This window comes from Xiphias gladius, chromosome 19 (assembly GCF_016859285.1).
Source record: "Xiphias gladius isolate SHS-SW01 ecotype Sanya breed wild chromosome 19, ASM1685928v1, whole genome shotgun sequence".
NCBI classification, from domain to species: domain Eukaryota; kingdom Metazoa; phylum Chordata; class Actinopteri; order Istiophoriformes; family Xiphiidae; genus Xiphias; species Xiphias gladius.
Window position 1 is genome coordinate 26,389,123 of NC_053418.1, and position 24,739 is coordinate 26,413,861.

The 24,739-nt window shown below is 39.9% G+C and overlaps 1 protein-coding gene across 1 annotated transcript in view; it reads right to left on the reverse strand.

Annotated features, from left to right (window-relative positions):
* unc5db (unc-5 netrin receptor Db) overlaps positions 1-24,739 on the reverse strand; it is a 107,107-nt gene that overhangs the window by 31,496 nt on the left and 50,872 nt on the right. Inside the window, exons 7-11 of the mRNA XM_040154839.1 lie at positions 21,299-21,463; positions 19,953-19,985; positions 17,632-17,817; positions 11,232-11,588; positions 4,880-4,964 (exon numbers count right to left, since the gene is read on the reverse strand). Of these exons, the coding sequence (XP_040010773.1) occupies positions 4,880-4,964; positions 11,232-11,588; positions 17,632-17,817; positions 19,953-19,985; positions 21,299-21,463 (826 nt within the window). The remainder of the gene's footprint in view (positions 1-4,879; positions 4,965-11,231; positions 11,589-17,631; positions 17,818-19,952; positions 19,986-21,298; positions 21,464-24,739) is intronic.

The window sequence follows — 24,739 nt, forward strand, 5'->3', positions numbered from 1 at the left end:
CATTTCATTTATGATTTTGCAATGACTATTTTCAGGCTATTTTTTTAAGTAATTGCAAGAGTGAAAAAATATTTCATTTACGTTGAATATGCTGACCTGTAGCATTCTATCAGAGATTGTCATTAAGTTAAAAACGGTTAAAAAACATTAGTTTATGCTTGTGTACAAAAAAAATATAACATTGAGGTTAAGGTTTATTGTACCAAATAGCAGAACTGTGGTCTAATATTATAGTCTTATGAGATTATAAGACTATAGAGATATATGGTAGGCTATGAAAGGATGGTAAGATTTTTGTTTGTGTTTTTTGTAACTCTTACGTTGTGTTCATGGTGTGTTCACAGTGTGTTCATCATTAAAGCTCAGTTGAAGATTCAGCCAGGGATGCTACAATCACTAATTGATCCCTGTTAAGATAATGTGGAAGCCTTTTAATGTGAAACATCTTTGCAGGAAATGTTGAGTTTTATTGATAGTAGCTCTTCAACTAAAAAAATAAAAAAACAAAAAACAAAAACAAAAAAACATCAAAGTGGAACCAAATGGAATGCGCTACTAAACAGAAATACTATTACTGTCAAATGAAAAGCTAGATTAATTGAGTGGTGAATATGATATGACTTTTTTTGTTGTCATTTGTTGAGTTAAATAAAATTCAAGGTCCCTGAATTTATGGTGTGCATACATTTCTGTTTTTTAGGTTTTCTTTCACAGGGTGTCTGGAATAACTCATTAAGATAAATCTATAATTACCACAGTAAAATTATGATTGTTACTTGTACGGAGCCAGTTTAACTCAGGTACTACTTGGGTACTATTAGCCTGGACTCTGACTGGAACGCCAGGCGTCCAAGCAGGAGGCGATGTCATACCTATGCACAAGTGCACTTCTACTGACAAGCATGAATATTAGATTATCATTTTAGACACCAAGCTCTAGAAAAATGATCCTACAGTGAACTTTGTGAGTACTGAGAGTTTTCCTCTTCTGATGTATGAAGTAAAACTGAACCGGGACCATCTAGACAACAATAGATAGCAGACAGTATTGTGTCCCAAATGCTCAACTGGGCCTCCTTCACATGACACACATATTGAAACTTGTTTCATCATTAAAAGCTCTTTTCCAATCAGGACAAAGCTGTTTCTGCCTCAGTAGGTTGAGGGATTTATCTTACAATACAAAGGGAATATGTCTGACCTAAGCAAGTCTGTGCCCTCAAAAGATTTAGATGAGCGGTTGAAAAGCTTCAAGAACGCATCTTTAAAAAAAGAAGCTTTAATGGGACTCTATCAGGGTGTGGAGAAGTAGGTTGGACAGGGATTGGGGCTGGACGCTGCAGCAGGAAAGGATGCAATTCTCTGCCTGTTGTCTGGCCTGCTAGGATGTCGACAGTGATTGACAACTGGTGAGATGACAAGCACAACCGACCACCGGCAGAAATATGGGTGTCTACAGTAAACATCTCTCTGCTCCCACAGAGTGATGGAAAAAATAAGCGCTTGAAAAGCTCTGCTGTGGCCGAAACCAAACACTGTCAGATTGGAGCCTGAAATATTTTACACTGTTTCAACGGTGGATAAACCATTGGGAGAAACCAGACACTTCGTGCTTGCAGGTAGGAATCTATAAAAGGAGATGAAGACAGCTCTAGACCATCTTGTAAAGATTTATAAAGCTGTCATGGATTACATTTCAACAATACTGCTTAAAGAGAAAGAGCTCTTACTGATGCATGGCTCTGTATAGCATACTGTAACCCTGTTGAGAACAAAGAATTGCCCCTCTGCCTTCTATGAGGTCAGTGTATCATTAATCATAATTCCTTTAAAAGGAAAATGAGCACTTGCCTTTAAAATTGCCCTCAAATAAAATAATATGACAAGATAGGCGGAACTCACTCTTTCCGGTGCTGTTTGCATCTCATTATTTCAGTGCTTTGTCAAGGCGATGAAAACTCCGTCACTTTTATCACTGATGTGTGTATTTTGTGGGGGTCACTTTTCTTTTGTGACTGCGGAGCGGTGCAAATAAACAGTGACACTTTAGAGGAAACTGGAAACGCTCGTGGCTATTTCGCGAGGAAGAGTGTGCAAAACCCCCCGGAGAGAGGCTCAGTCCATCCAAGGGTCATTACCTAGCTGTGATCAGAATACATAATACATGTACTGCCAAAATAAAAGGCCTCAGGAGACGTCTGCGCCTTCTATTCTGCTGTGCGTGTTTGTCAGGGCACCATGCTCCACTCATCAATGCATTCATCATCATTTAAACAAGCAGCCTGGGTTGTGACTCCCTCCCAGAGCACCACATTGTTGACACCAAGGGGAGTTCATAACTACATATTGACTCTCGGCAGAGTAGTGAGGACAAAAAAGAGATTGGAGGATTGGAAGTTTGACTTTGCTTTCTGTAAGTCAGTTAGCTAAATGAAGGGCTCTATTGCAGAGCCCCCCGGGGTCACGCGGTGTGAACTTGAGTTTTTTTCGCAGCAGCTGGGACATCCAAGCCCAGACTGCCACCTGTGAGGGGGTTCTGGAAATGAATACCGATATTGGGACACCTCGAGGACTCCCATGGAGAGTGGGAGATAGGCTGCAGTGCTTGCTCGGTGCACCAGTCACACAGTCAGCTGGTAAACACACAGAGATGTGGGGAAGGCCATGGAGAGGGTCACACACTTCTACCCTCTGTATGTTTGCCTGCATTACTGCAAATTACATTTATTCATTTGTTTGTTAATTTAAAGGATAATACTGATGATGACCGCATTGAAACCACTAATACTACTACTAATAATAATAATGATAATGATAATGTAGGCAACGATCAAAACTAAATAATCAAAATCATTCAAATGTTTTTTTCTCTAAGTGAACTTTATTTTTTAGGATTGCATTTTTACACGTTATCCATGTTTGCATTCTTTATGGTTTTAAACATTTAGCAGCCTACTCAAAGTTGAAACAGCCAAATGTGTGGGCAACTAACAACTACTTGCATTGGCAGCTGGTCTTTTTATCAATTATTTTAATGATTTATTTAAAGAGTAATTCTGAAATGATAAGGCTGCAGGAATTCTGTACTGTCCTTATTTTCTACAAATCCCACGAAAAGACCCAAACCAACAATGACAGTGTCCTACTAACAAGTATTGCGACTGTGTCCAAAGTCTGATATATCTTCTTCCTCTGTGCAACATAACTCCATTGTAGCACAAAAATGGGTGAAATATTCCTTCATTATTATGAACATGCACACTGTAGTTTATTGTGACTCAATCCCACACACACCATCCTGCTGCCAGAAATAATCACTAGAGCACCAAAATGCGGAATAATCTGCAGCTGAAAATAGTCGCCAACAAAAGCAATATTATCTCCTGTTTGAGGAATGGCTGCTAAAAACTACAGTGACCAGCTGTTTTAGGAAATTACAGAGTCTTTAAAATTCTATATTTCTGATAAGTTTGACAAGATTTACATGATCAGTAACAACCAACTGGGTTTGACTGCCACTGACAGAGTAAGGAAGTCAGAAAGTATTGAGAGACTAACACATTGTCGGTTTGGTCTTTTCATGGGATTTGTGGATGATTAGAAGAATATTGTACAACACCATCCTTATAGTTTCATAGTTTATAAAAAGTCAAAAATAATTAAAAGTGCCCATCACAAGTGACCTGAAATCAAAGTCATGTCTTCAAATTTCTTATTACAGTTTGGGATCATCGTTTTTGCAACTGTCAGTTTGTAGCAGAGAATCGAACACTTTTGCCTGACTGCATGGGAAATATGCACACAGGTGGATATGGTGTAGATTATCTATGCCTATTGGCCACGATGTGCTGGTGAACTAGGGACTGGAAGTTCGTGACCTTTACAGAGTTGTGGACGCACTTGCATGGGCGGCACAGCTACGTAAATGAAAAAAGTCCAAGATGAGATAACGTACAAAAACCTTAATGACCTCACTGGGTTATTTTCTCAGACTTTACAGAGCTCCTCCAGAGCCTCAGAGGTCATGATACAACTGTTTTTATCGGCTGAACGGTACTAACCATAATGAGGAAACAGATTTTTATGTGTAAAATCAGTGGAGCTCTTTCGGAATCCACGTATGCTTTTCAAACTAATTAAAGGATTTGTACTCTTTACTTTGTAGAACATTTGTCAGTCATTCAGAATCTGTCAACTAAGATGGAAGCTACAACCATCAATCTTATACTTCTTAACTTTAGAGGTGACTAAAATGAGGGGTTTCTAAAAACGTTCAATGGTTACATTTTTTTCGGTAAAGTAATACAATAAACAACTAATTGTATTAGAACTAAAGGGCTGTATGAGTAGTGTGAAAGAAAATCCACGAACAAGGAACAAATTTAAATGACAGGTTGCAAAGACATTGACAATAAATTCTCCAATTTATCTGTTTCAGTTTATCAATCTTAAAGCTTGAAAAGCTTTTAATTACGTAGAAGAAAGAATGAGTGAAGTAAGGATAAGAAAAACACACTCAACTCTGAACGCAGCAAAGATAATACACAGTAAAGGAAACAGACTTATTTGACATCAGTATGCTTAAATGTAATTCTGTGGTCTTTAAACCACCAATGATAGAGCGTATTAAACTTGTAACTTTATAATCTGCATCAGTAGGAATTCTAAGACAACTGAGTATTGGGAAGTGAAGGCTCGACTGGGCGCCTTCTGTCTAAATACTGCAGCTGTAATGGAAGTAACAGATGGATGGTAAATAATTAGAGAGAAAAAGGACAGTGAGGACAAAGGATGGGGAGTCAGGGGAGATGGATGATAAGATAGTGGGAGACAGACAGATAGATGCTTGCAATGTTATTTGCATAAACTCTGGCCTCACCTTGCCTCTCCCTGATTGATCACCATGTACATCTCCCAGGACATATTTTCAGCCACAGCTCCATGAGGCACCAGCAGGCTGACCCCTGGAAAACACACAAATGTGTCAACAGCAACACCTCAAGCGGCCAGACAGCGTGGGGCAAAATAAGGGCTTACAGCACGTTGTACATGCAGAGGTTATGGGAACAGCTATTTGAGCTTCATTTTACATTTTACATTATACAGTAAAACAGTAAAATATTACACTATGACAATATGACTTTTAGTGGAAACAAAAGGAATTTTAATAAAATTAGAATGCAAAACACTTATTTGAGCACATGCAAACACTGATCATGTATCAGGAAAATATTATAGCGTGAAAGAGGATGTAGCTAAAATGTTTACACCGGATCAGGCACAGACATGAGTTGTTATGCGCCTCTGAATTTTGATTGGCTGTATTTTGCCCATCTTTGAAACAGCAATGTTTGTTTAGGCTCTGGTATGTACATCGCCCTGAATGTCACAAAATACAAAGTTTGTCCATTGCCTTCCAAAACCCATACCCTTACAGAAAACCATCCATATGACTGCTGTCTAAGCTGGTTAAGATTTGGTAAGTATGGGCACGACAAGTACTTGGTTGAGATTTTGGTAGCTTTCATTGTCAAGGTTAAAAGAAAACATGACTGACTGTGGGTAGAAAACACGATGTGAACAGCAGCCATCCATATCCAAGTCTTGTGTTGTCTTGCTTTGTTAAAGGATGTGTGCTCATTTGAACATTAAAAGGGTTATTGGTTGCTGTAACAATTCCTTCCGTCCATACTGGCCTTAAAAAAAAAGTGATTTCAAGTTGAATAAATACTGCAGCTCTGACAGATACCCACTAGATTTGTCCAGCTCAGGCTGCTGAAACCTCATGTCAGCCTCAGCTGAAGATTAGGATGCATTTTGACACAGAACAAGGACGGCAGATTTTGTCCCTCATCACTTGCATTGAAACCACTTTGAGAAAGAATCTCTTCACAGTCAGTATGGACAAGAGTTTCAGTGTACAATGTACAACTGTTAGTGCACATATGGGCATTTCAGTATTGTGTTAATTTGTCAGTACAATAGACTTGAATTTACATGTGTGCTGTCCTGAATAAAACCACATGGTCGCCACTGTGTGCTCTAGGCTGAGGTCTGAACTTCAACTTTGATTGAGTCTAAACCCTGCTGTTGTTGTCCATTAGAAGTCACCTACTTGCCACGAGAGTTCAGTATAAGTAAGATTTTTTCAATCCGAAAAATGTACATCTTTCGTCACGTACTGTATGAGCTTTTACAGGGAACACTGTCATAAGCAATAAATGTCATGGTGTGATCACAGGTCTTCTCAATTGCTTGAGCCCATCTTTTGAGAAAAACTCTAGCACTGCTGGAAACATTAAGGAGCAATCACCGATTCAACTTATATTTGTTGCACCTGTAAACTACATTTAACACACGTGCACACGTCACTACTGTCATGGGATTTATCTGTTCTCCGTCCTTGCAAAGACACTACCAGATTACTGAAACTGAAATGCTGTTACACTTTGCTCACATATGTTTGTCTTTGTACTGACTCTGGTCCAAAATGGCTTTAGCAGCTGCAGCTGTAAGTTCTTCATGTCAAATGAAGCGCATCTGTCTGTAAAGACTGTCCCTGTAACCACTCAGCTCAACTCAGTTAGTTTCACATTTTCCAAACTCACAAATGATGTTGGGGTAACTAATCAACCTGTGTCCGTCTTTAAGTTGAGCAAACTTTAAAGGATTTACAGTATGCTCAGGATTTCCAACCATCAGACAAGAGAGAATCTGACGAAAACAAATAACCAAATCCATCCTAGTCAAGCTTCACCTGATCAGCCTGAATGGGAATAAATGAACACAGAAAAAAGATGGATGAATCAATATTGGATTTGAATTATGTCGTAAACACTGTCTGTCTGAATTAGGCACTTTGATCTAGAGGAATTAAAAGAATCTTTCTGTTTATTCTGTTCTCCCAGCCAGCAACATTTACTAAACCTCTGATTATCCAACAGCTTTCAAAAAGCAAGAGGAGTTTTTTGCAGTGTGTCAACAGAGCAACACTGACGCACCACTATTCATCAGCACTGCCTGACACTATTCATCTGCTGCCGTGTGAATGGCAACGCATTCACATGGAAGAGCAGAAAGCATATAAAAGCCCTGCTTTACCAATAAAAGGTTCAGAGGAGCAAAGTGGGAGATGACGGAAAAAGACAGTTTGTGGCAGCTGTATGGAGAATAAATATTTGATAACATATTTTCATAACATTTTTGAAATCTGCAATTTTTAACCAATGTGTCTTTAACATATTGTGTCACATGTTAGTGGAGACCGCTCAGTGCTAAAACCCTGCATATCTACATAGAGTAAATATTGGAAATAAAGATTCTCTGTCAACCGTGTACAAGACAACTGAAAGCTCTTGTGTTGTATTGAAGGGGAACGCTGCAGATTTTAGTAGGTAAAGGTCAGTTTACTTTACAAAGTGAGATCCAGTCAGCCTGTGAAAAAAGAAAAACCTGAGACTTTGAGCATATAGGGAGTGCCTAAGAACAAGCTGCCGCTGAGTCGCATTACAGCAAATGTAGAAAACAGTGTTTTTGGAGCTTGACCCACACTTGGGACTAAAAGCAATACATCCTTTTGCAATACAAAACTGCACAAAAAAAAGCAAACTAAAGGTACTCTATGTTTTTCCATTCACTATTTCTTAACTGAATGCTCTGAATGTATCCTTGAGGCCTGACAAATGTGTTGAATTGACTTCTGTTCACATAAAACATTAGAAAAGCCAATATATAAAATATTTTTACACTTGCTTTGTTCATGTCCATGTCTTCCTCTTCCCTGTCTTTTCTGGCGCATTGCTATGTTTCTCGGCATGTTACTGTCAACTGTCAATCAGCGGAATAGTGTAAAACCATCAGCAGGAATATGCATCGCGTCAGCTGAGTACACTTTATATTTTGTGCAGGTGTGCGAGGGGTGTATTTGCACAAGCATAAAAATAAATAAATAAAATAATAACAATGCTCCATGTTCAACAGCTTCACGGTGCACCTTGATGACAACATATATAGAAATGTACTGAAAGTATAACAAAGCGAATAGAGAAACTCAGCGAGCAGCACAAAAGAATCTTGTTACCAGTTAGTGAAAGGCTAATGCTGCGTGTCTGATACAACAGCCCTACAATAAATCCTCCTTTCCTGAAGGTTGTAATGTTCAGTTTGTGCTGAAACTGTCTTGTAGAACTGTTGATTCAACTGGGTGATCATTTTTGAAGGCTTGTGGTGCTGTTGAACTGTATTGCGTTGTAGAGAGAAGTGTTTGTTATTTTGCCTGCCCCGTATAACACTACAGTTCAACAGCACCACAGTCTGCAGCCTCCAAAATGATCATACAGCTGAATCGACACCTCTTTGAAAGAGTTATAAACCTGCATGAAGGTAGGATTCATTGAAGCACCATTGTATTAGACTACATTCATTTTTGTTCAGTTAAGTTCAGTTAATAAACTGCAACTGAGTGCAAGTTGGCAACTAAATCAGAACTTCTTTTGTACTGAGGCTCGATGTATTCTGGTATTTCCTCAGGTTTGCCGATGTGCAGCACGTCTCGTCATGCTGCCTATGTGTTGTCAAATTGGTGTGTCTTAATTTGCTGAAGCCTTTTTTTTTTTAAAAACGTGACATATGTGTTGTCTACGTGACTAAGCTCTTTTCTTCTTTTGCTTGTGTTTAGCCCATCTGTATTTGTTCCCTTAAGTCTCTTGGCCTCAATACTAACCTAGAAAACCATTTCTTCAGTAAAAAGAAGATCCTGTAAAAATGTTGAAAATGCGAGGTCTTTGGATTTCCGAGAGTAATCAGGACATTGTTTGCGGACGGAGAGGTTGCTGCTGAATTTTTTAAAAGTCATGTCATTTTTCATTCTGGGAACACCACTAATGATTCCTCTCACCTCCACAGTTTTGGAATGCAGGCCCATAATCAGTGTGAATCCACTCCTTAAAAGACTCAATATAAAAGTCAAGTGAACTGTAAGGGATGTTACTATTTTGGTTCAATACCACTAAGGTGACGAGAACGCTTCAGTAATCCGCTCTGAAGTGCTCCCTCTGGCTGGCTATTCAACCAAATGAATAGCAGTCCCTGCAGTAAGGGTGCGTGAGTGCTGCATTTAACAGCAGTGACTCCTACACTCAGACCCTCAAGTTGACCGCAGGAGGCTGATTTCACTTCACTTCTCCACATCAGCTGAGGGCCAACGGTACGCACACGAGGACCACAGAAGAGGACCGTAAGCGCAACGGTTTGCACAGACTGTTCCTCAAGACGGCTGTAACGGCCCATGCCAACTCCTCCAATCGCTCCATTTGTGTTGGCGGGACATGATGATAGAGTGACCCCTGTTTGATAGAGCCTGCGAGGATGTGGAGGAATAACAAATAGCTGCCTACCTTGGCAACAGCACTGACGGATCAGCAACGGCTTACAATATATGGTGGGTAAGAGGTGTGTAGATGCACTAATAGTTGTGATATACTGTGGTAAGCTACTCTTTTATTTTTTTACACACTTACTTTTCTTTATCTTTTCTCACTTGAGTACACATTCTACTTTCTCTCATTTGTGTATATAGTATCTCCTGAAGGCGACGCAGCAAAAATGCATGGTGCTAAAATCTTCGAAACAGAATTCCGGGGAATTGTTGGAGGGAGGTTGGTTGGGAAGGATCAGCCTTGTCTCACCACACGGCATCCGAATCACACCTCATTTTTTTGCGGTGTGATTTCACGGCATGTACTCTATATGTGTGTTGCATGTACAGAATACGCATGTATGTCTCATTGTACTGACTCTGTGCACACTATTCGATATTATTAGATATCGAAATATCTTCCATTTTATTGAAAGGGGCAAGAGGATTAAAAAAAAAGATTACCAGAAAAACAAAGTTGAACATTTTTCACTGTTAATTTCTTACTCCTCTGTCCTTCTCCGTGTATACTTATGAGTTTATAATATTTCTTCTAAGGATGAAATATCTTGATTTAGTTGTAGTACCTGTTAATCTTTACTGATCTGTCTGCACTTAATGTTGGTTGAGTCAGATAAGCCATTCTCTATGTTAAAAATACATAAATCGGCTTAAGGGTTTCCATTTTTTATGACACATTGCTGGCTGGAAGTCACTTCAAGAAAATAAACTTCGATTTAGCTGTTGCTCTTGGGTTTTGGCAGATATAAATTTTAAGAAGAAAAACCAAAGACAAAAAACGGTAAAAATTTGATAAACCATGTAGTTTTTGGTTCTTCCTGCAGATTCTCGAACTTCTTAAGATGCTCACAACTCTCTACAAGTGGGTAGGAGTGTTGTTAATCTACAATCATTTGAGTGTCTTCGGTTGCACTGCTTTGGGAGAGAGACTTGATAGTTTCAGAGTCAATCAATGTTAAATGTTAAGAATTGCTTACAAAACATGGATTGAGTGTCCACTCGACATTTTGGTTAGCTGAACTGCAGGCCAAGAAATAAGCTCGCTATAATAGTTGATAGACACTGTGGTATAGCTGGGAAACCCCGGACGAAGCTGAGCGCTTAATATATCCGTCAGACGAAAAGATTAAGACACGAGCATCCTGACAGTTTTCATCTTTCATTCCCTCAATTGGAGATCCTGAACCCTGGGAGGTACCATAGGGTGCCTCTGACAACCCAAAATACAATATCTTAAGAAGTCTTTTATTCCAAACTCAAATAAGATGTAAATCCTGCTCCCCAGAATTCAACTGCATGTCGTAATCTGTGCTATGTTTTGATTAATTTATAGTTTTACTATTGTATTGTGTTTGACACCCTGATGCGGTCCTGTTTTTGTTCTGGATGTTGTCGTGCTGCTTTTATATTTTGGAGGGCTAAACACAAACACAAAGTTGCATTCCATTTTATTCTATTCATCTTTTTAGAAGGCCACTGATCTGCGTTTCCTTTTATGTTGTGTGCCACCTTCCAGCGCCGAGAAATTTCACTGCACCACTTTTTTTGTGTGCCGACAAAACACAACATTGAAAAACTGCACTTGTCTTCACAGCAGAGGATTGAAGAAAAAATGTCTTGTTTTTTGTCTAGCCAGACTTTCGGGGGAAGCTGCACCTAATGTTATACTTATTATGGAAACCAAGTGCATAGTGTGTGAGCAGCTTTTCATTATCAACGCAAAGTAAGATGGAGGCAGTGCTCTTTTTACGAAAACACTGAGCGTGTGTTTTTATCTACTTCTTGTGAAGCTCACCAGTGTTTGGCATCACCAGTCGTCCTCCAGGATGCCCGAACACACCTGTGGTCTTCAGCTGCTCTGTGCTGAAGGGCCCATTGAGGGTGAGCAAGCCCCTCTTGCGTCTGTCCATGGTGCTGCAGTAGTCCCGGCTCAGGTCCCGTGGAAAGGTCTCAGCGGGGGCTTTGGCGTGGAACTCTGCACGCTCGGCCACGCCTAGGGAAACCATAAAGGAGCTCTGAACTTTGACCTTGATGTCTGGCAGGGGGTCAAAGAGCTCTTTGTCTGTGCTGTCCTGGATGCAGAGGGGAGTGCTGTATGTCCGTCCCACTGTTAAGTCAGGCTGCATCGAGGAGTTGAGAAGCAGCGGGTTGCCTACAGAGATGGAGAGACAGCACAACCACACAGTCATCTAAAAGCCCTGCTCGCATGGGAGCCGCATTATGTGGGGAACTCGTTTGATTAATTAATCAAAGAGCCTCTGTGTTTCCTGAGCAGCACTCGCATGGGATAATGAAATTCACTGGTGTCCCAGATACAACTAAATAAAGTCAAGATTGTATTTTCTTTTCTCTTCTTTTTTTTTTGTTACTTCCTGATTTAGCAAAGCAAAAGTAGAAACTTTAAAAGGTGTCAAGAATTACGTCATTTTTCATGACAGGAAAAAGATGAGAGAAAAAAATGTGCCACTCAGTTTGCAAGAATTGAATATTACCAGGGGATTTCTGCCTGCAGCACAATATGGTACATTAAATTCAACAGAGTTGTTGTTTCACAAAAAGTAAACATAGCAGATTTGAGATCAAAATCAACTTTAATTTCCAGAATTAATATAACTTCCTGGATGTTCCCAAGTAACATTAATCTAGTTCAAATGAGGTTTAAGAGACACATCTCTGGGCTCCTTCTACTGCAACTTCCTGCAGCTGACCAGTCAAGCTCCAGTACCAATTAAAACAACATGTCCGGGCAGGTGATCAGTGCATCAGAGGTAAGGGAGCGCAACCTGGACAGAAGGTCCAGGGCTCGGAGCCACGGTCAGAGCGTTAGATTTAATTATCATGCACACACACAGCTTGATCTCCATAATCCATCTGCTGGAGTCAGGTCCTCTGGACACCAAGTCGTCCTCGTGAAGGACAGGAGGGAGGGCCAGGAGGGGTCTAGGTCACTGCTCTGTAAATGAGGGGAGTGCTTCAGCTCCCAGTGTGGACCGAACATCCTGTGGCGGGGGTCTTCATCTGTGGTCATTAAAAGTGACGACGCTGCCAAACGGAGCAAGGACTGCGCTGCATCGATCTGGCAGACTCAGACGTGCGCTGCCCCTGGAAAGCCATGCCAAGATAACGGCGAAGTCACCGAGTCCTTGCTGCCCAGCTGTTGCCTGCCGAGGGGTGCAAGGCGGGTGGCTAATGTTGTTTTATTTTTAGGGAAATCGTTAGTTACTGGGGGCGTGATTTGTGATAAGCGTTTTGCGGTGTGTTGGTTCTGAGTTGTTCTTCAGAAACTCAACTTTTCCTAGTGTTTTTGTTTTCCCATCAGATTTTTTGTCATATTAAAATATGGAACATAACCAGCCATTTTTCACATTCCAGTAACAATTGCAGCTTCAATACAGAGTGAATCACAGTGACTGGAGCTGCAACTAATCATTATTTTTTAATATTGGTTAATCTGTTCAGTATTTTTTTGATTAATCAATTAACAGCAAAAGCTTCCTTGCATACAAGGTGCACTGCACTAAATCCCATGTTCAGTTCTCTAACATCTCTAACATTACCCTGGTGAGTAAGGAAGATTTTAAATGCCTAAATGAAAGCAAATCAAACATGGACATAAAGTGAAATACAATACAGATAGTTATTTGTATTTGTTTTTTATGTATGCATTTACTGTGTCATAATTTAATGAAAAACAGTTGTTACATGACAGTTATTTAGCCTTTTGTCTTTAATAACTGAATGAATGGTTTTTCATTGTAACATGAATTTTCCATACCACATTCAATGTCACAGAGAATGCACAGGCAGGGCGAATGGGCGAAAAAAAAACGAATGTACAAATGCACCATTTGAGCACCATGTGAGCAATTTTCATTCAAGTGACTGGATGTCATCTTTGAGCCGGATATGCAGTTCTTTTAATACATCCATAGGTGACAGGAGCTCATAGCAGCCATGACAGCCACCCTTTCACATTAAACCTGTTTCCTGGGGGTGTCTCCCTCTGTAGACTTATAGGCGGCTGTCCAAAGTTTGTGTTTTGTTTCTTCACAAAGTGGTCATACATTATCCGATAGCACGCTTCAGTTAGGGATGTCATCAGTGCAAACACGCAGAAATTTCTGCAACGTGAATATTCACCTAGTTCAAAGTCAGAATCCAAACCATGAGAAAAATGAAACTCAAATATTATTCCAAGGTAAGTGTATACTACACTTAGAAATTAGTTTCTCATCGAAGCCAATGCGCTCTTTTTGTTATATTTGCCTTTAAAGGCTAATATAAGTTCATTTGAAATTATATGCTTATAAGAAAAGGTGGATCCTGTTGAGTGAAAGAATGTGTTTTATGAAATCTCATTCAAAATTATTTTTAAAATTATATTTTTAGATCAACTTACATCTTTTATGTAGATGGGACTGGGCTAATTATATATGAGCTATGAGATATCATGATTTGTCTGTTTCAGTAAAGCTGCTTAGTGAGTACACACTGTATCGACAGACTTACACACAGTCCATCTGTTTACCAGATTATCACTAAATACACAGCTTGCTTGAGAAGTTTATGTGGACATTTTGTTCCTTGTTTTTCTGTCAAAAACAAGTCACTATCGGAATATTTCACGTTCAGCACTTCAGGATATTCTAGCCATCTAGCTTGTGGACATCTTTTAGTATTAGCTAATCCTCCTTCTGAACCGCATAATATGTAATTTTCTGCCACTAGGGGGCTCTCAATCAAAACAATAATAAGGATGGCGTTAGGTGATGTCATGGAGTTGTTGTGTTCACCACTATTGACGTCATTGGAGTCAGCTTCTTCTGGTTAGGATTCCTTCAGTGTTAATTGTTCAGGAGGGTTTTACCGGCAGCGGAACTGTCCACAGAGGTCTCCTCCTCAACAAAACAAACAGACCCCATTATAAAATCTGGTCAAACACTGAACAAAGCAGTTTCACGTTCACCAAGATCTGAAAAGAATTATAAAAATGTGGTTTAAACCTGGATAAAAAGTCAATTTTGACTGCTTCTGGCAGGCAACCACAACGCTGATGCATGCGCAAAGGGGATATGAGGCCGTTGACAGGCGACCAAATGAAAGGGACCATTACCTTGATTAAAATTACAGATTTCTCTGGGTTTTAAAATTGCATGAAAAATCTGGGATAATTTAAGCACACAACTCAACAAAATATACAACATTAGTTGCTTATTACTAATTTACATGTTATACCTCTAAACCAGCTGTTTACTGTAAGCTCAGTTAACTGCTAACAAGCTAACATTCATCACTTTAGGTGTCAATACTTGAGAATTCAGCCAAGAAGATACCTGTAAGTGTCTGTACAGCCTCCTGCAGCACAACCCATCCCTCAAATCTACAGTTAATAGGCTAGCCCACAGGAATGTGAAAGGCTGTCTGTCATGGCTGCCACCAGCTCAGGTCACCCACTGTGTGGCTGATGTAGCTGACTGTTTTTCATTTTGGCACTGATTATGCGTCTTCCTCGAAAAAAGAAATAGCTCCTTTGCACCTCCTCATGAAAACTAATGACAGTGCTTTGAATTAAGTATTGGCAGGTCTATGTTTCTGTCTGCTGAACAACACTGAAATGCAAATACACCTCTTCACTTTGTTTTCTGTGGTTGGATTTGATTTTAATGTGAGATGGAAAATAATGAAAAACCACCCATTCAGTTCTTAAAGACAAAAAGCTGAATAACTTTCATGTAATGCCAGTTTTTGCATTTAATTATGACACAGTAAATACATAAATAAAAAGCAACACAAATAACTATATTTTTATTTCACTTTATGTCCATGTTTAATTTTTTTCATTTAGGCATTTAAAATCTTCTTAGTTACTTACTGTAGCTTAATGTGTTTATATGATAAGTCTTACAAATGAGTTAATATATAAGAATTTATTTAAAATAAAATCAAACTTTGTCACACAACAGAAAAAGTAATCTGATTCAGTGACGTTTAGTCATAATCATTGTTATAAATGGGTATGAATGTAGGATATACTGTTATGCAAGTCAGATTATAGGAGTCATTATCTATACTTACCATAATACAGCATATTCAATAAATAGGATGACATTTCTCAAGAAATTGCACATTTTGTGTTAGTTGATATTTGTATTATCCTGAGGAAATGACCACTGCAGACTCTGGTTTGATGAACTTGCACTTAGCACTTGGAATTGTAAAATATTGTCTGTCACAGTTTTCCAGAGTTGAAGGTGACATCTTCAAATGTCTTATTTTGTCTGACCAAACCAAAGATATTCAGTTTACAGGTATATGAAAGGGAGAAGAAAATTCTCCCCTTTGAAAAGCTGGTTCCAGACATTAGTTTGGCCTTTTTTGTTTGATAAATGACCTCAATGACTAATCAATAATCAAAATAATTGGGGATTCATTTTATCTATTAAGCAAACCCATTATTCAACCTATTAATTCTACCCTAACAGTGAGTATGGTGGGTTTCATTTCAATAGTCAGTACTAATATATTTGCAGGGACTGGACCTGTGACTTTTGGGATCTTGCACATGCACTCTAGGTCACCGTGCTCCATGATTACACCTGCATTAAATATGATACAAAGCATGAGCAGATGTGATACAGAATAAGATTTTCAGGTAATTGCTACTAAGATAATGTTCCATAAAAAATACATGCTCCATAAGAAATGAAAAGATGCATTTTTCATTTCTTAACAGTCTAATAGTGACAGCGACCTACAGGCGACTCCGCGGATATTCCAGTTCTTAGTCAAGGCTGCAGCCCAGTGGACGCTACCCCTCTGCAGCAGACATTCGATCACTGCAAAATTTTCTCCTCTCCGGTCGAGTGGAGAATGATCTGATTATCGCTTGAGCGTGCATCTTTAAGAATGGCGCAGCGAAAATGGAATGGCAGTGGTGAGACGAGAGAAGTTAATGAAATATACCTCAGGTTGAATACCTTGAGGGATAGGTTTGGAATTGGGCCTCTGATTAAAAATCACTCAGAAGGATAAGTAATGCAGAGAGACAGGGTCAGGTCCAAAGAGTCATTCAGCACTCTGCCTTACAGCCGCTCCGGCAGCAGAGAGCCATCCGAAAGCATTTAAAAACTTCTTTAAGTTTTTTTTCTTTCTGGTGATTATTAGGCATGAGAAAGTCACTGATTTGCAACTCAACACATACTTTTAGAGGTGTTCCCCCCCTCAAGGAAGTGTATAATTTCCTGCTATGTTTATGAAAAGGACAGTAAAATGTTAACAATGCAGTCACAACTGAGGTAGGCTGATATAAAACTTCCTCCAAAACATACTGGGGCTGCCATAAGAAGAGAGAGGACGAAGTGTTCCTCATTCCTCCGGAGCCTGGGCCGGTTGGATAGAGAGGAAAATGAAAAGGAGTGATTGTGGCCAGTGGAGGGCACAGCAGGCAGGCTGCAGGCAGACGTGGCCTATTTAAATTGGATTGATGACCTGCTGAATGTAGACCCTGCTCATACCACCTCCCAGCCCCCTATTTTCCTCACATCCTTCCAATGGCGTGACAAGGGGTGGGGCATGAGCGACTCCACAGGCCTTGGGGGAGCCATGGGCACAGTGTGGTCTCTAAAAGGGCTTCTCACAGCGTTGTCACCACGGCGTTGAGGATGGATCACCCATCGCTACGATGGCTATGACTTGTGCTAACCCAGAAGTGTCAGTGACAGTAATATGAATGCCTGTAGCGAGGTTGGCCAGGACAGTCATAGTCACATAACCAACAGAAGTTATTGCTTTGCACAACAAAAATGGAATTGATGTTCACTGTTCCATAGCCCTCACATTTATCCATCAGTGACTTAGGCCACTGTAATCTGATGGAAGAGATTGTTTGCCTGACAGTCAAATGTGTGGTCGGCGGAGAGAGGATAGTGCCGTGCCGGTGTCTATCAGAGATTGATTATCTCCTTCTTCACAATAACAGCATAGCAGGTCTGTCAAAATAGAAGGACAGATCCTTTCACTGATTATGGAGGTATAAATCCTAGGCAAATAGGGAGGCTGCACGCCATGCTGCTCGATGTAAACAAATGCCATCAATCACTGGGGTGGCCCTGTTGCAGAGGTCTTTGATGGCACTGGTGTTTGGCCTTGTGGATGTCAGCATGCGTCAGCGCGGACTTGATGCCACTCTTTCTTACCTTGTCTGGTGGTCTTGAAGTTGAAAGACTGGAAACCCCCTGTGAGCGCAGAGGAGTCGATGACATCCACTCCGTACTCGCTGTGGTTCTTCCTGTACAGCATGACGGCCACTACGAGGATTGCCACAGCGATTATGCCGGCCCCCAGACCCGAGTACAGAGCTATGTCGTTGGTGCTGTCCATACCTGGGACAAACAAGACACGTGGAAAAGGAGAGCTATTTTAAAATCTCATATTAAAGCCGGTATTCAAATAATGCCCCAGGTCTCAAATAATACCTGGGGTCAGCGCGAACCAATAAAGGCCAGTCGCTAATAAAGGCTTGGTAAAAAAAAAACGTTGAAGGGGAGTGGAATTACCTGTAGCCTATTAACAGGTCACATGGTAAAGTTTAGGATAATGTCCACAACAACTGAAAACAATTCATACTCTTATAAATTCTAGTTGTTTCTTCGTTGTCGTACTCCACATTGATTTTAAACATACACATCAAAGTGTGTTTACAGGTGTTGGGGAGTACTACTGCATATGATAAGTTGTGATATAATGTTGTTTGGCTCCAGAGGGAGCTGCACAAAATTTGATGAACTGCCTCAAGATATGTAACTTGAGTCACTGTTGGTTCGGGTTGAAGACTACAGGTATAAAAAAGATTATATCTGGTTCTGCTGCATCCTTTTTGATAGTTTTTTTTAACCTGTCCGCTGTCCAACAATGTTATAGGAGTGCAATGCTAGATGAAAACTCAATACTTCCTGATATTTTTTTCACATTAAAGCTTACCTATACAGGGACAGCTTAAAGACTTAATGGCAAAAATTCTGGAGGAAGTGTTAAGCTTCATTCATTGGGTTGAGGTCAACATCGTTCGGTGAAAAAAGTGACAGTGGAACGCCTGACATGACTCTTGCTGTACTGATGGAGCTAGTGCTGCGGAAATGTACAGTTTTTACTGAGTTCATCAAGACAACATGTAAAGATGGAGGAAGTTAAGTGTGTAGTAACTAGAAATTAGAAATAAAGGCATGTCTCTAATAGGAGCCTGGTTCTATCTGCCACTGAGGTAAGTAAAGGCCTATTAGTAACTATTTTAGAGTGTGTATGTATGTGACAGTGTGACAGTATGTAAATAAGGCATGTTCTTCTCAGATTTCTTTAGCAACTGGGGCAGTTCTTTTTTACTGTGATGAGGGCAGTTTGCCAAAAAAGTAAAAAGACTTTTTTAAGTGTTGCACATAAAACAGCCTTGTGTTTCTTGTATTAATAAAGACCCAGACAGTGAGGAGGAGATGAGATAAAAAGAAGTGAAGATATTATTGTTATTATGCAGACATTCCAGGGCAAACCCATGCAAGACTTACAATGTGTTACACTGGGTCCAGCATGGAAAATGAAATGAAAAGGATGGAAAGTGGTAAGATGGAGCAGACCATCTGTCTTATCTCTCTATGCTACATTATGCACCACAGATAGGAATAAATGAACATGTCCAGCGATTACTATAAACTGTAACATATCACACTCAAGCTGCTAAGCTGGGGGGTTATTAGCCTAACTGCCTTTAGACCCACCAGTCTATATCCAATAGCTATGATGGATATCTCACAGCGAATGCAATTAGAGCCCATGTGGTGTAGCCAGTGGTCACCAGTTGTCAAGAGGACCAGTCAGAGGAAAATTAATTTATAGTTTTCTTACCAGGGTGATTGCACGACAGATATCAATTTTATGCACTCCATGCTCAATCATTCAAGCTTTCCTTGAAGCCTGCAAAGAACGCAGTAGGCACGACTCTTACAGTAATGTGGCAGGCTAATGAAAGCAGTAAAGGTAGCACCTGACAATCAATTAGCCAAGCTAACTTTGTGGAGTGATTGAAAGCCGCCACAGGAATGGGAGGACAGCACCGTAAATTGGTCAAATTAGCTCATTTGCAATGATTACAACCCATTAATCCTCCACAACATAGCACATGTCACTTGTCACAACCAATATATCTCCTGGCTTATAGCAGAAACACAGCTGTGATGTCACAGCTGTCATAAAAGTCGGGCACTGAATAATGACATGAATGCAAATTAGCACTTGCTGGGTTAAAACAGGAGTGGATCAGATCAAGGTGAGGTATTTGTTGGTAATTCATGATGTTTTTGTTTCCAGAATATGTACTGAGAGAATGCAGATGACTCTCACTCCTTTTTCTGCTACCTTTAAACTTATAATATATCATCCCTTGCCCACAGAATTCAGTGCATTACATATTATTGGCAGGTGGGGACTGGGAGTTAAAGATGAAAGAAATCCACAGAGGAAGACTCACTTTGAGGTTTAACGTCATCTAGCAGCTTTTGATCTGTAAAGACAGAGAGATAGAATGAGACATAGAGGAGAGAAAGTGGTGATTAAAGTCCGAGCCTATGTGAAGTGACTAACAAGTGTGGTCTCAGACTCAAAATCCGGCGTAGAGAGAAGCTCTTCTGCTGACTGTGCTCATAAACGGAATACAGTATCCGATAATTGCCAGGCAGCGATCATTACTGTCCTCATAGCACCATAGATAAAGGTGGTGTGGTGCAAACTACTCAAAGTCTTGGAAATGCCTGAATGGCCTAATCACCTCCTAGCACATGTCCAGAGATATGAAGTCACACCTATTTTTTTTCCCGACATTTAGACCGTCTCCAAATGTATATCATGAAGACCAAAATGAACATTATAATCACAGGCACCTTCTACTAGATGTGAACAACTTGAAGAAAAAAAATTAGATTTTTTTTCTAAATATTATTGGGACTGTGATTTAAATGGTTATTATTTGGAGATTATTTTCTATAAATTAATCTCCAGTCTTGTATTGGTATAAAATGCACTTATGAAACAATAATAAATAATAGATATATGCTAAATAACAAAAAAAGATGAAAAGATGCAGTTGCGTTTTGTGCAGCTGCGTTGTTAAAGTCCTCCCATTTCAAGCCAAGTAATTTGGGAGAGTAAACAATGGTTACAAACTAGGTTACTTTTATAATAAAAAAAAGGTCAATTTAGCTAACGTGACATTTCTCAGTAATTTGAAAAAAATAATAATTAAATTTGAAGGTGGTGTTGCATGTATTGCAAACAGCCGCTTAACTTGTGGTTACAATGACAAACTTTTCGTAAATCAAGCGTTCCCACCTTACAATACCAGACACCAGCATGCAATTTGAAAATCGTAGCTCCTCAAATCACAATTTTGGTATAAAACATCATTGTTCAGGCCTATACTGTAGTAATTATTCCTACTAGTGCTCACACCAGTGAGTAATACGTTCAGATTTTTAAGTCATTGCATGTGCAAGACTCAAACAGTGCAATGACATTTAATTCCAAACATCAAGCATCATTCAAGAGTTAATGTCTGCACTTCTTACTCTGTGAAAGATTCACTATGACAGACAATATGTCAAGTGAGCAGCAGACAGGAGAAAGAGTGCTGACATTATCATGCACTGGGCATCTGTGTCAATCCACAGCGTGATTTCTTTCCAACACACACCTCCTGTTCAAACATACTTGCGATAATTTGCCATGTTACCGTGAGTGTATAACTGATGATGAGAATGATTGGAAAATGATGAGAATGATGATGATGATGATGATGCCCAGAAGGGAGAACGGCCTTACTCTGGGTACACAGTCCATCTGTGCAGTTCTCAGTGGCTTCGCTGTTCCCTTCGCACATCCTGCCTCGGTGTCTGGGTGCTGGGGAGTTGCATTCCCGACTCCGCTGCCTCTCGCACTGGCTGCTGCATAAGGTCCATTCGCTCCACTCGTCCCATCCTCCGTCAACTGCGACTCAGGATATACACACACGTGTGGACAGAGAGATCACCAGATATACTGCATGTGTATAGCCCAGTTCAAAGGTCTGAGAAACATAGGGGTTACTTCAGAGCTTGATTAACGTTCATATTAGACATCATAAGAGAGCTCAACATTTTAAGATATGTATATGCTATTTGTTGATTTATTTTTCTTGTTTTTTGGAAAAAACGTAAGTCATCCTCATGTCCATATTTTACGAACAAAGCTGGATTCTGGACGTGATTTGCCTAGCTTAGCAGGCTAAGACTGGAGGCAGGGGGAAACAGGTAACAGATTAAATTCCCCGCAATTCCTATTTTTACGTTTCTCTTTCTATATAGGTTAAAAAAAAAACGAGATATGACATGTTCATTAGTAAACTGTGGAGTTGTTGGTGGCCAAATCTTTTAACTTTGTCCACAGCCAGGCTAGCTGTTTCCCGATGACTCTGGCCTTTAAGAAAAGCTAGCTTAAACACATGGAAAGAAACCACAAAAGCATGTTTCCCGAAGTGTTGAACTTTTTCTGCAAAGTGAAGATATTTATGTCCAAATTTGAAACAGAAATCGGGTAGTAATAACCATTACATGACTGCAGACACTGTCTCAACTTTCAGTTTGGTGCTATATTTGCACCCATTCAGCGTTTACATATTTCCTCAGTGGGCACATACACATATTCAGTATGACACGCGATACACAGGGTGATGTGCTGGTACAGCTTGGAAGACATTTTCTCCCCATTAACCCCCAGGCCTGTTTATATAATGGGATTTGATGCAAGGCTATGAAACCAAGACAGCTTGGTGCATGCTAATAGCTGGGATTCTTCCACCATGCTCTGTCATCTGAACAAGTAAGAACTCATCATGCTTAGCTTAACAAATATTGGGAGACCATATGGTGCCAGAAGATTTTTTTGGCAGCAGTTACGATGCCCATAATACATTCCTGTGGGTGGTGGAGAAGGTAATTTTCCTTTGCGATCTTCCATGGGCCCTACCTACACTCCTCATTTGTTTGTGGTTTCTTCTCAGCTACTTGTAATGCAAATGATGTGTTTATGTTGCACAGAGAATGCTGAGTGCTTCTGAGTTTGACCGCAGTCGCTGGTGAGTGTATGCATATTGTTTCCCCTATGACGTGTTTCTCTGATTCTGTTGAATGAGCTCATCTACTTACTAGAACACAATAGATAAAGTCTGACAAACTGTAACGATTGCAAAACTCTGCATCGCTTTCAATACCCTTTGGATACTTCTCACAATCCAAGCTTCATTTTTTTGCTGATCACTGAATTCTTCATGTCTGCTTCCTTAAACTGGCCGGTCACCAGATCCTCATTAATTTGTTTTGGTGACACTTTGGCAGATAATCAGACATTATGATTTTTGTGCCTTTCTCTTTCTCAGTTCATCCATTTTTCTTCCAAACACACTTGAGGATTTTTTAACCTGAATGAAATTAGAATAAACTATAGGTTTAACCTAAAATAGCAATAGATAGAAACCCAATGAACATTTATATATGCAACATTTCCAAAAAGATTGTTAATGTAGCTGCAAGATTAAATGATTGTAGGCTACCTGTTAGTAAATATATCTTGGCCTCAAACCTCTGCAGTGGCAGCCTGGTCCTACTGATCTCATCACGAGACAAATCTGTCTGCGGAGCTCACTAAAGAAATCTCATTGACTGTTTTGTCTCTTTTAGCTGAAGCACCATGATCTTTAAGATGTAAAGAACCAAACTGAGTCAGGAAAATTAAAGACTTCACTGCTCTTTAACTGGATCTATACCTGTGAAAGTTTGTCAAGATGCCATATCTCGAAGTCATCTTGTATAAATTCTTCACCTATCTGCAAAAGTTGCATTGCCGTTGTACTACTGTTGCACTGGTGCTATTCTATATTTTTGTTGTCACATGAAAAGACCAAAAAAGACATATAATTAGAAAGAGGTTCAAATGCCTTATTTCAGATTTAATAAGGCTAAGTAATTTAGTAACTGACATCATTGTTTGGTGGCCCGAGTGAAAACGAGTGGAATGGGACCACAAGCAGGAAACAACAAACATGTTTCCTCGTGATGTATGGTGTGTTTACCTCTAGCAGTTGTTTATCTGTGACATGCTAAAATGTGGTGTAACAGTAGCACAAGAGTAGAAGAGTCATAAAGTCAGCAGACTGAATGTTTTTTTTTTTCCAAAATTACGTAGTTTTGCTGTAAATGGTAGAAATTCACATTTCAAATTAAATTGTACTCTCCCAAAATCCTCTTCATATTTCTTTTAATATAACTACAAGAGATGATGGTAGCTGATACATTAGGCAGACTGAGATCACTTAACTGATAAAAAAATATCCAGTGGGACTTTACCATACAGAACAGTCTTTGTTAGTTTAGTTTTAACCACCTGCTCTCTCCCAGCACTTCAATCTCTATAACATGAGTTTCACTTCTATGAATATTTTCTTCTCTCTTTGCCATTTCTTGGTAAGTGGCTCTCTGCCTTGTCATGGTGTGGCCTCTGACCTCAGCCATCCTCCGTGCTGCACTCAGACCATCATTAAGGCAATCCTCTGGGCTTGCTTGTCAGAACTGGACGGGCTTGTCAGTCAGCGGCTCAGCCAGCTGGGTTCATCGCAGCCTATGCTTCGCTAATGTCTGCGTCTCCTTCCTCCCACAAAGACATGGATCAACCTCGATAACAGGGCGACAACCACTTCCCTATCTGGTGCATACATCTTCAGTCATTATGTTAGGCCTCCAGGCTATGGTGGTGGCAACAGGTCTGCTTCTCCCTGCTCAACTAGGAAATTCTAATTCCTCTTCTTTTGCCCTTATTTTTTCATGTGAAGTCCACGCTGCAAATATAACCCACAGCCCCCCATTCTTAAAGCTGCAATAAAGGTCGACAGCTTTAATTTGCAGCGAGTGGCAGCTTGTTGAAAACCTTGATTCCCACACATCAGTCAGTGTCTTGAAAATCCATTTTTTGTTTTAGACTGTGTGAGTTCCGCAACCCAGATGTTACTGCACCTTGAAAAGCAGAAGCTGAGTCATAGTTATTGATCACCAACCTCATCAGAGTTTTTTCTTCACAGAAACCTAAGGTAGCTGACAGTTTCATTTTCTTGGCCCCCTTCATAAATAGATGCATGTCGCTGGAATTTTAACTATATATTGTGAACATGCATTAATAAAAGCTTGGGTTTAAAAGTTAGTGTTAGTGTTTTGTAAATAAATAACACACCGATAA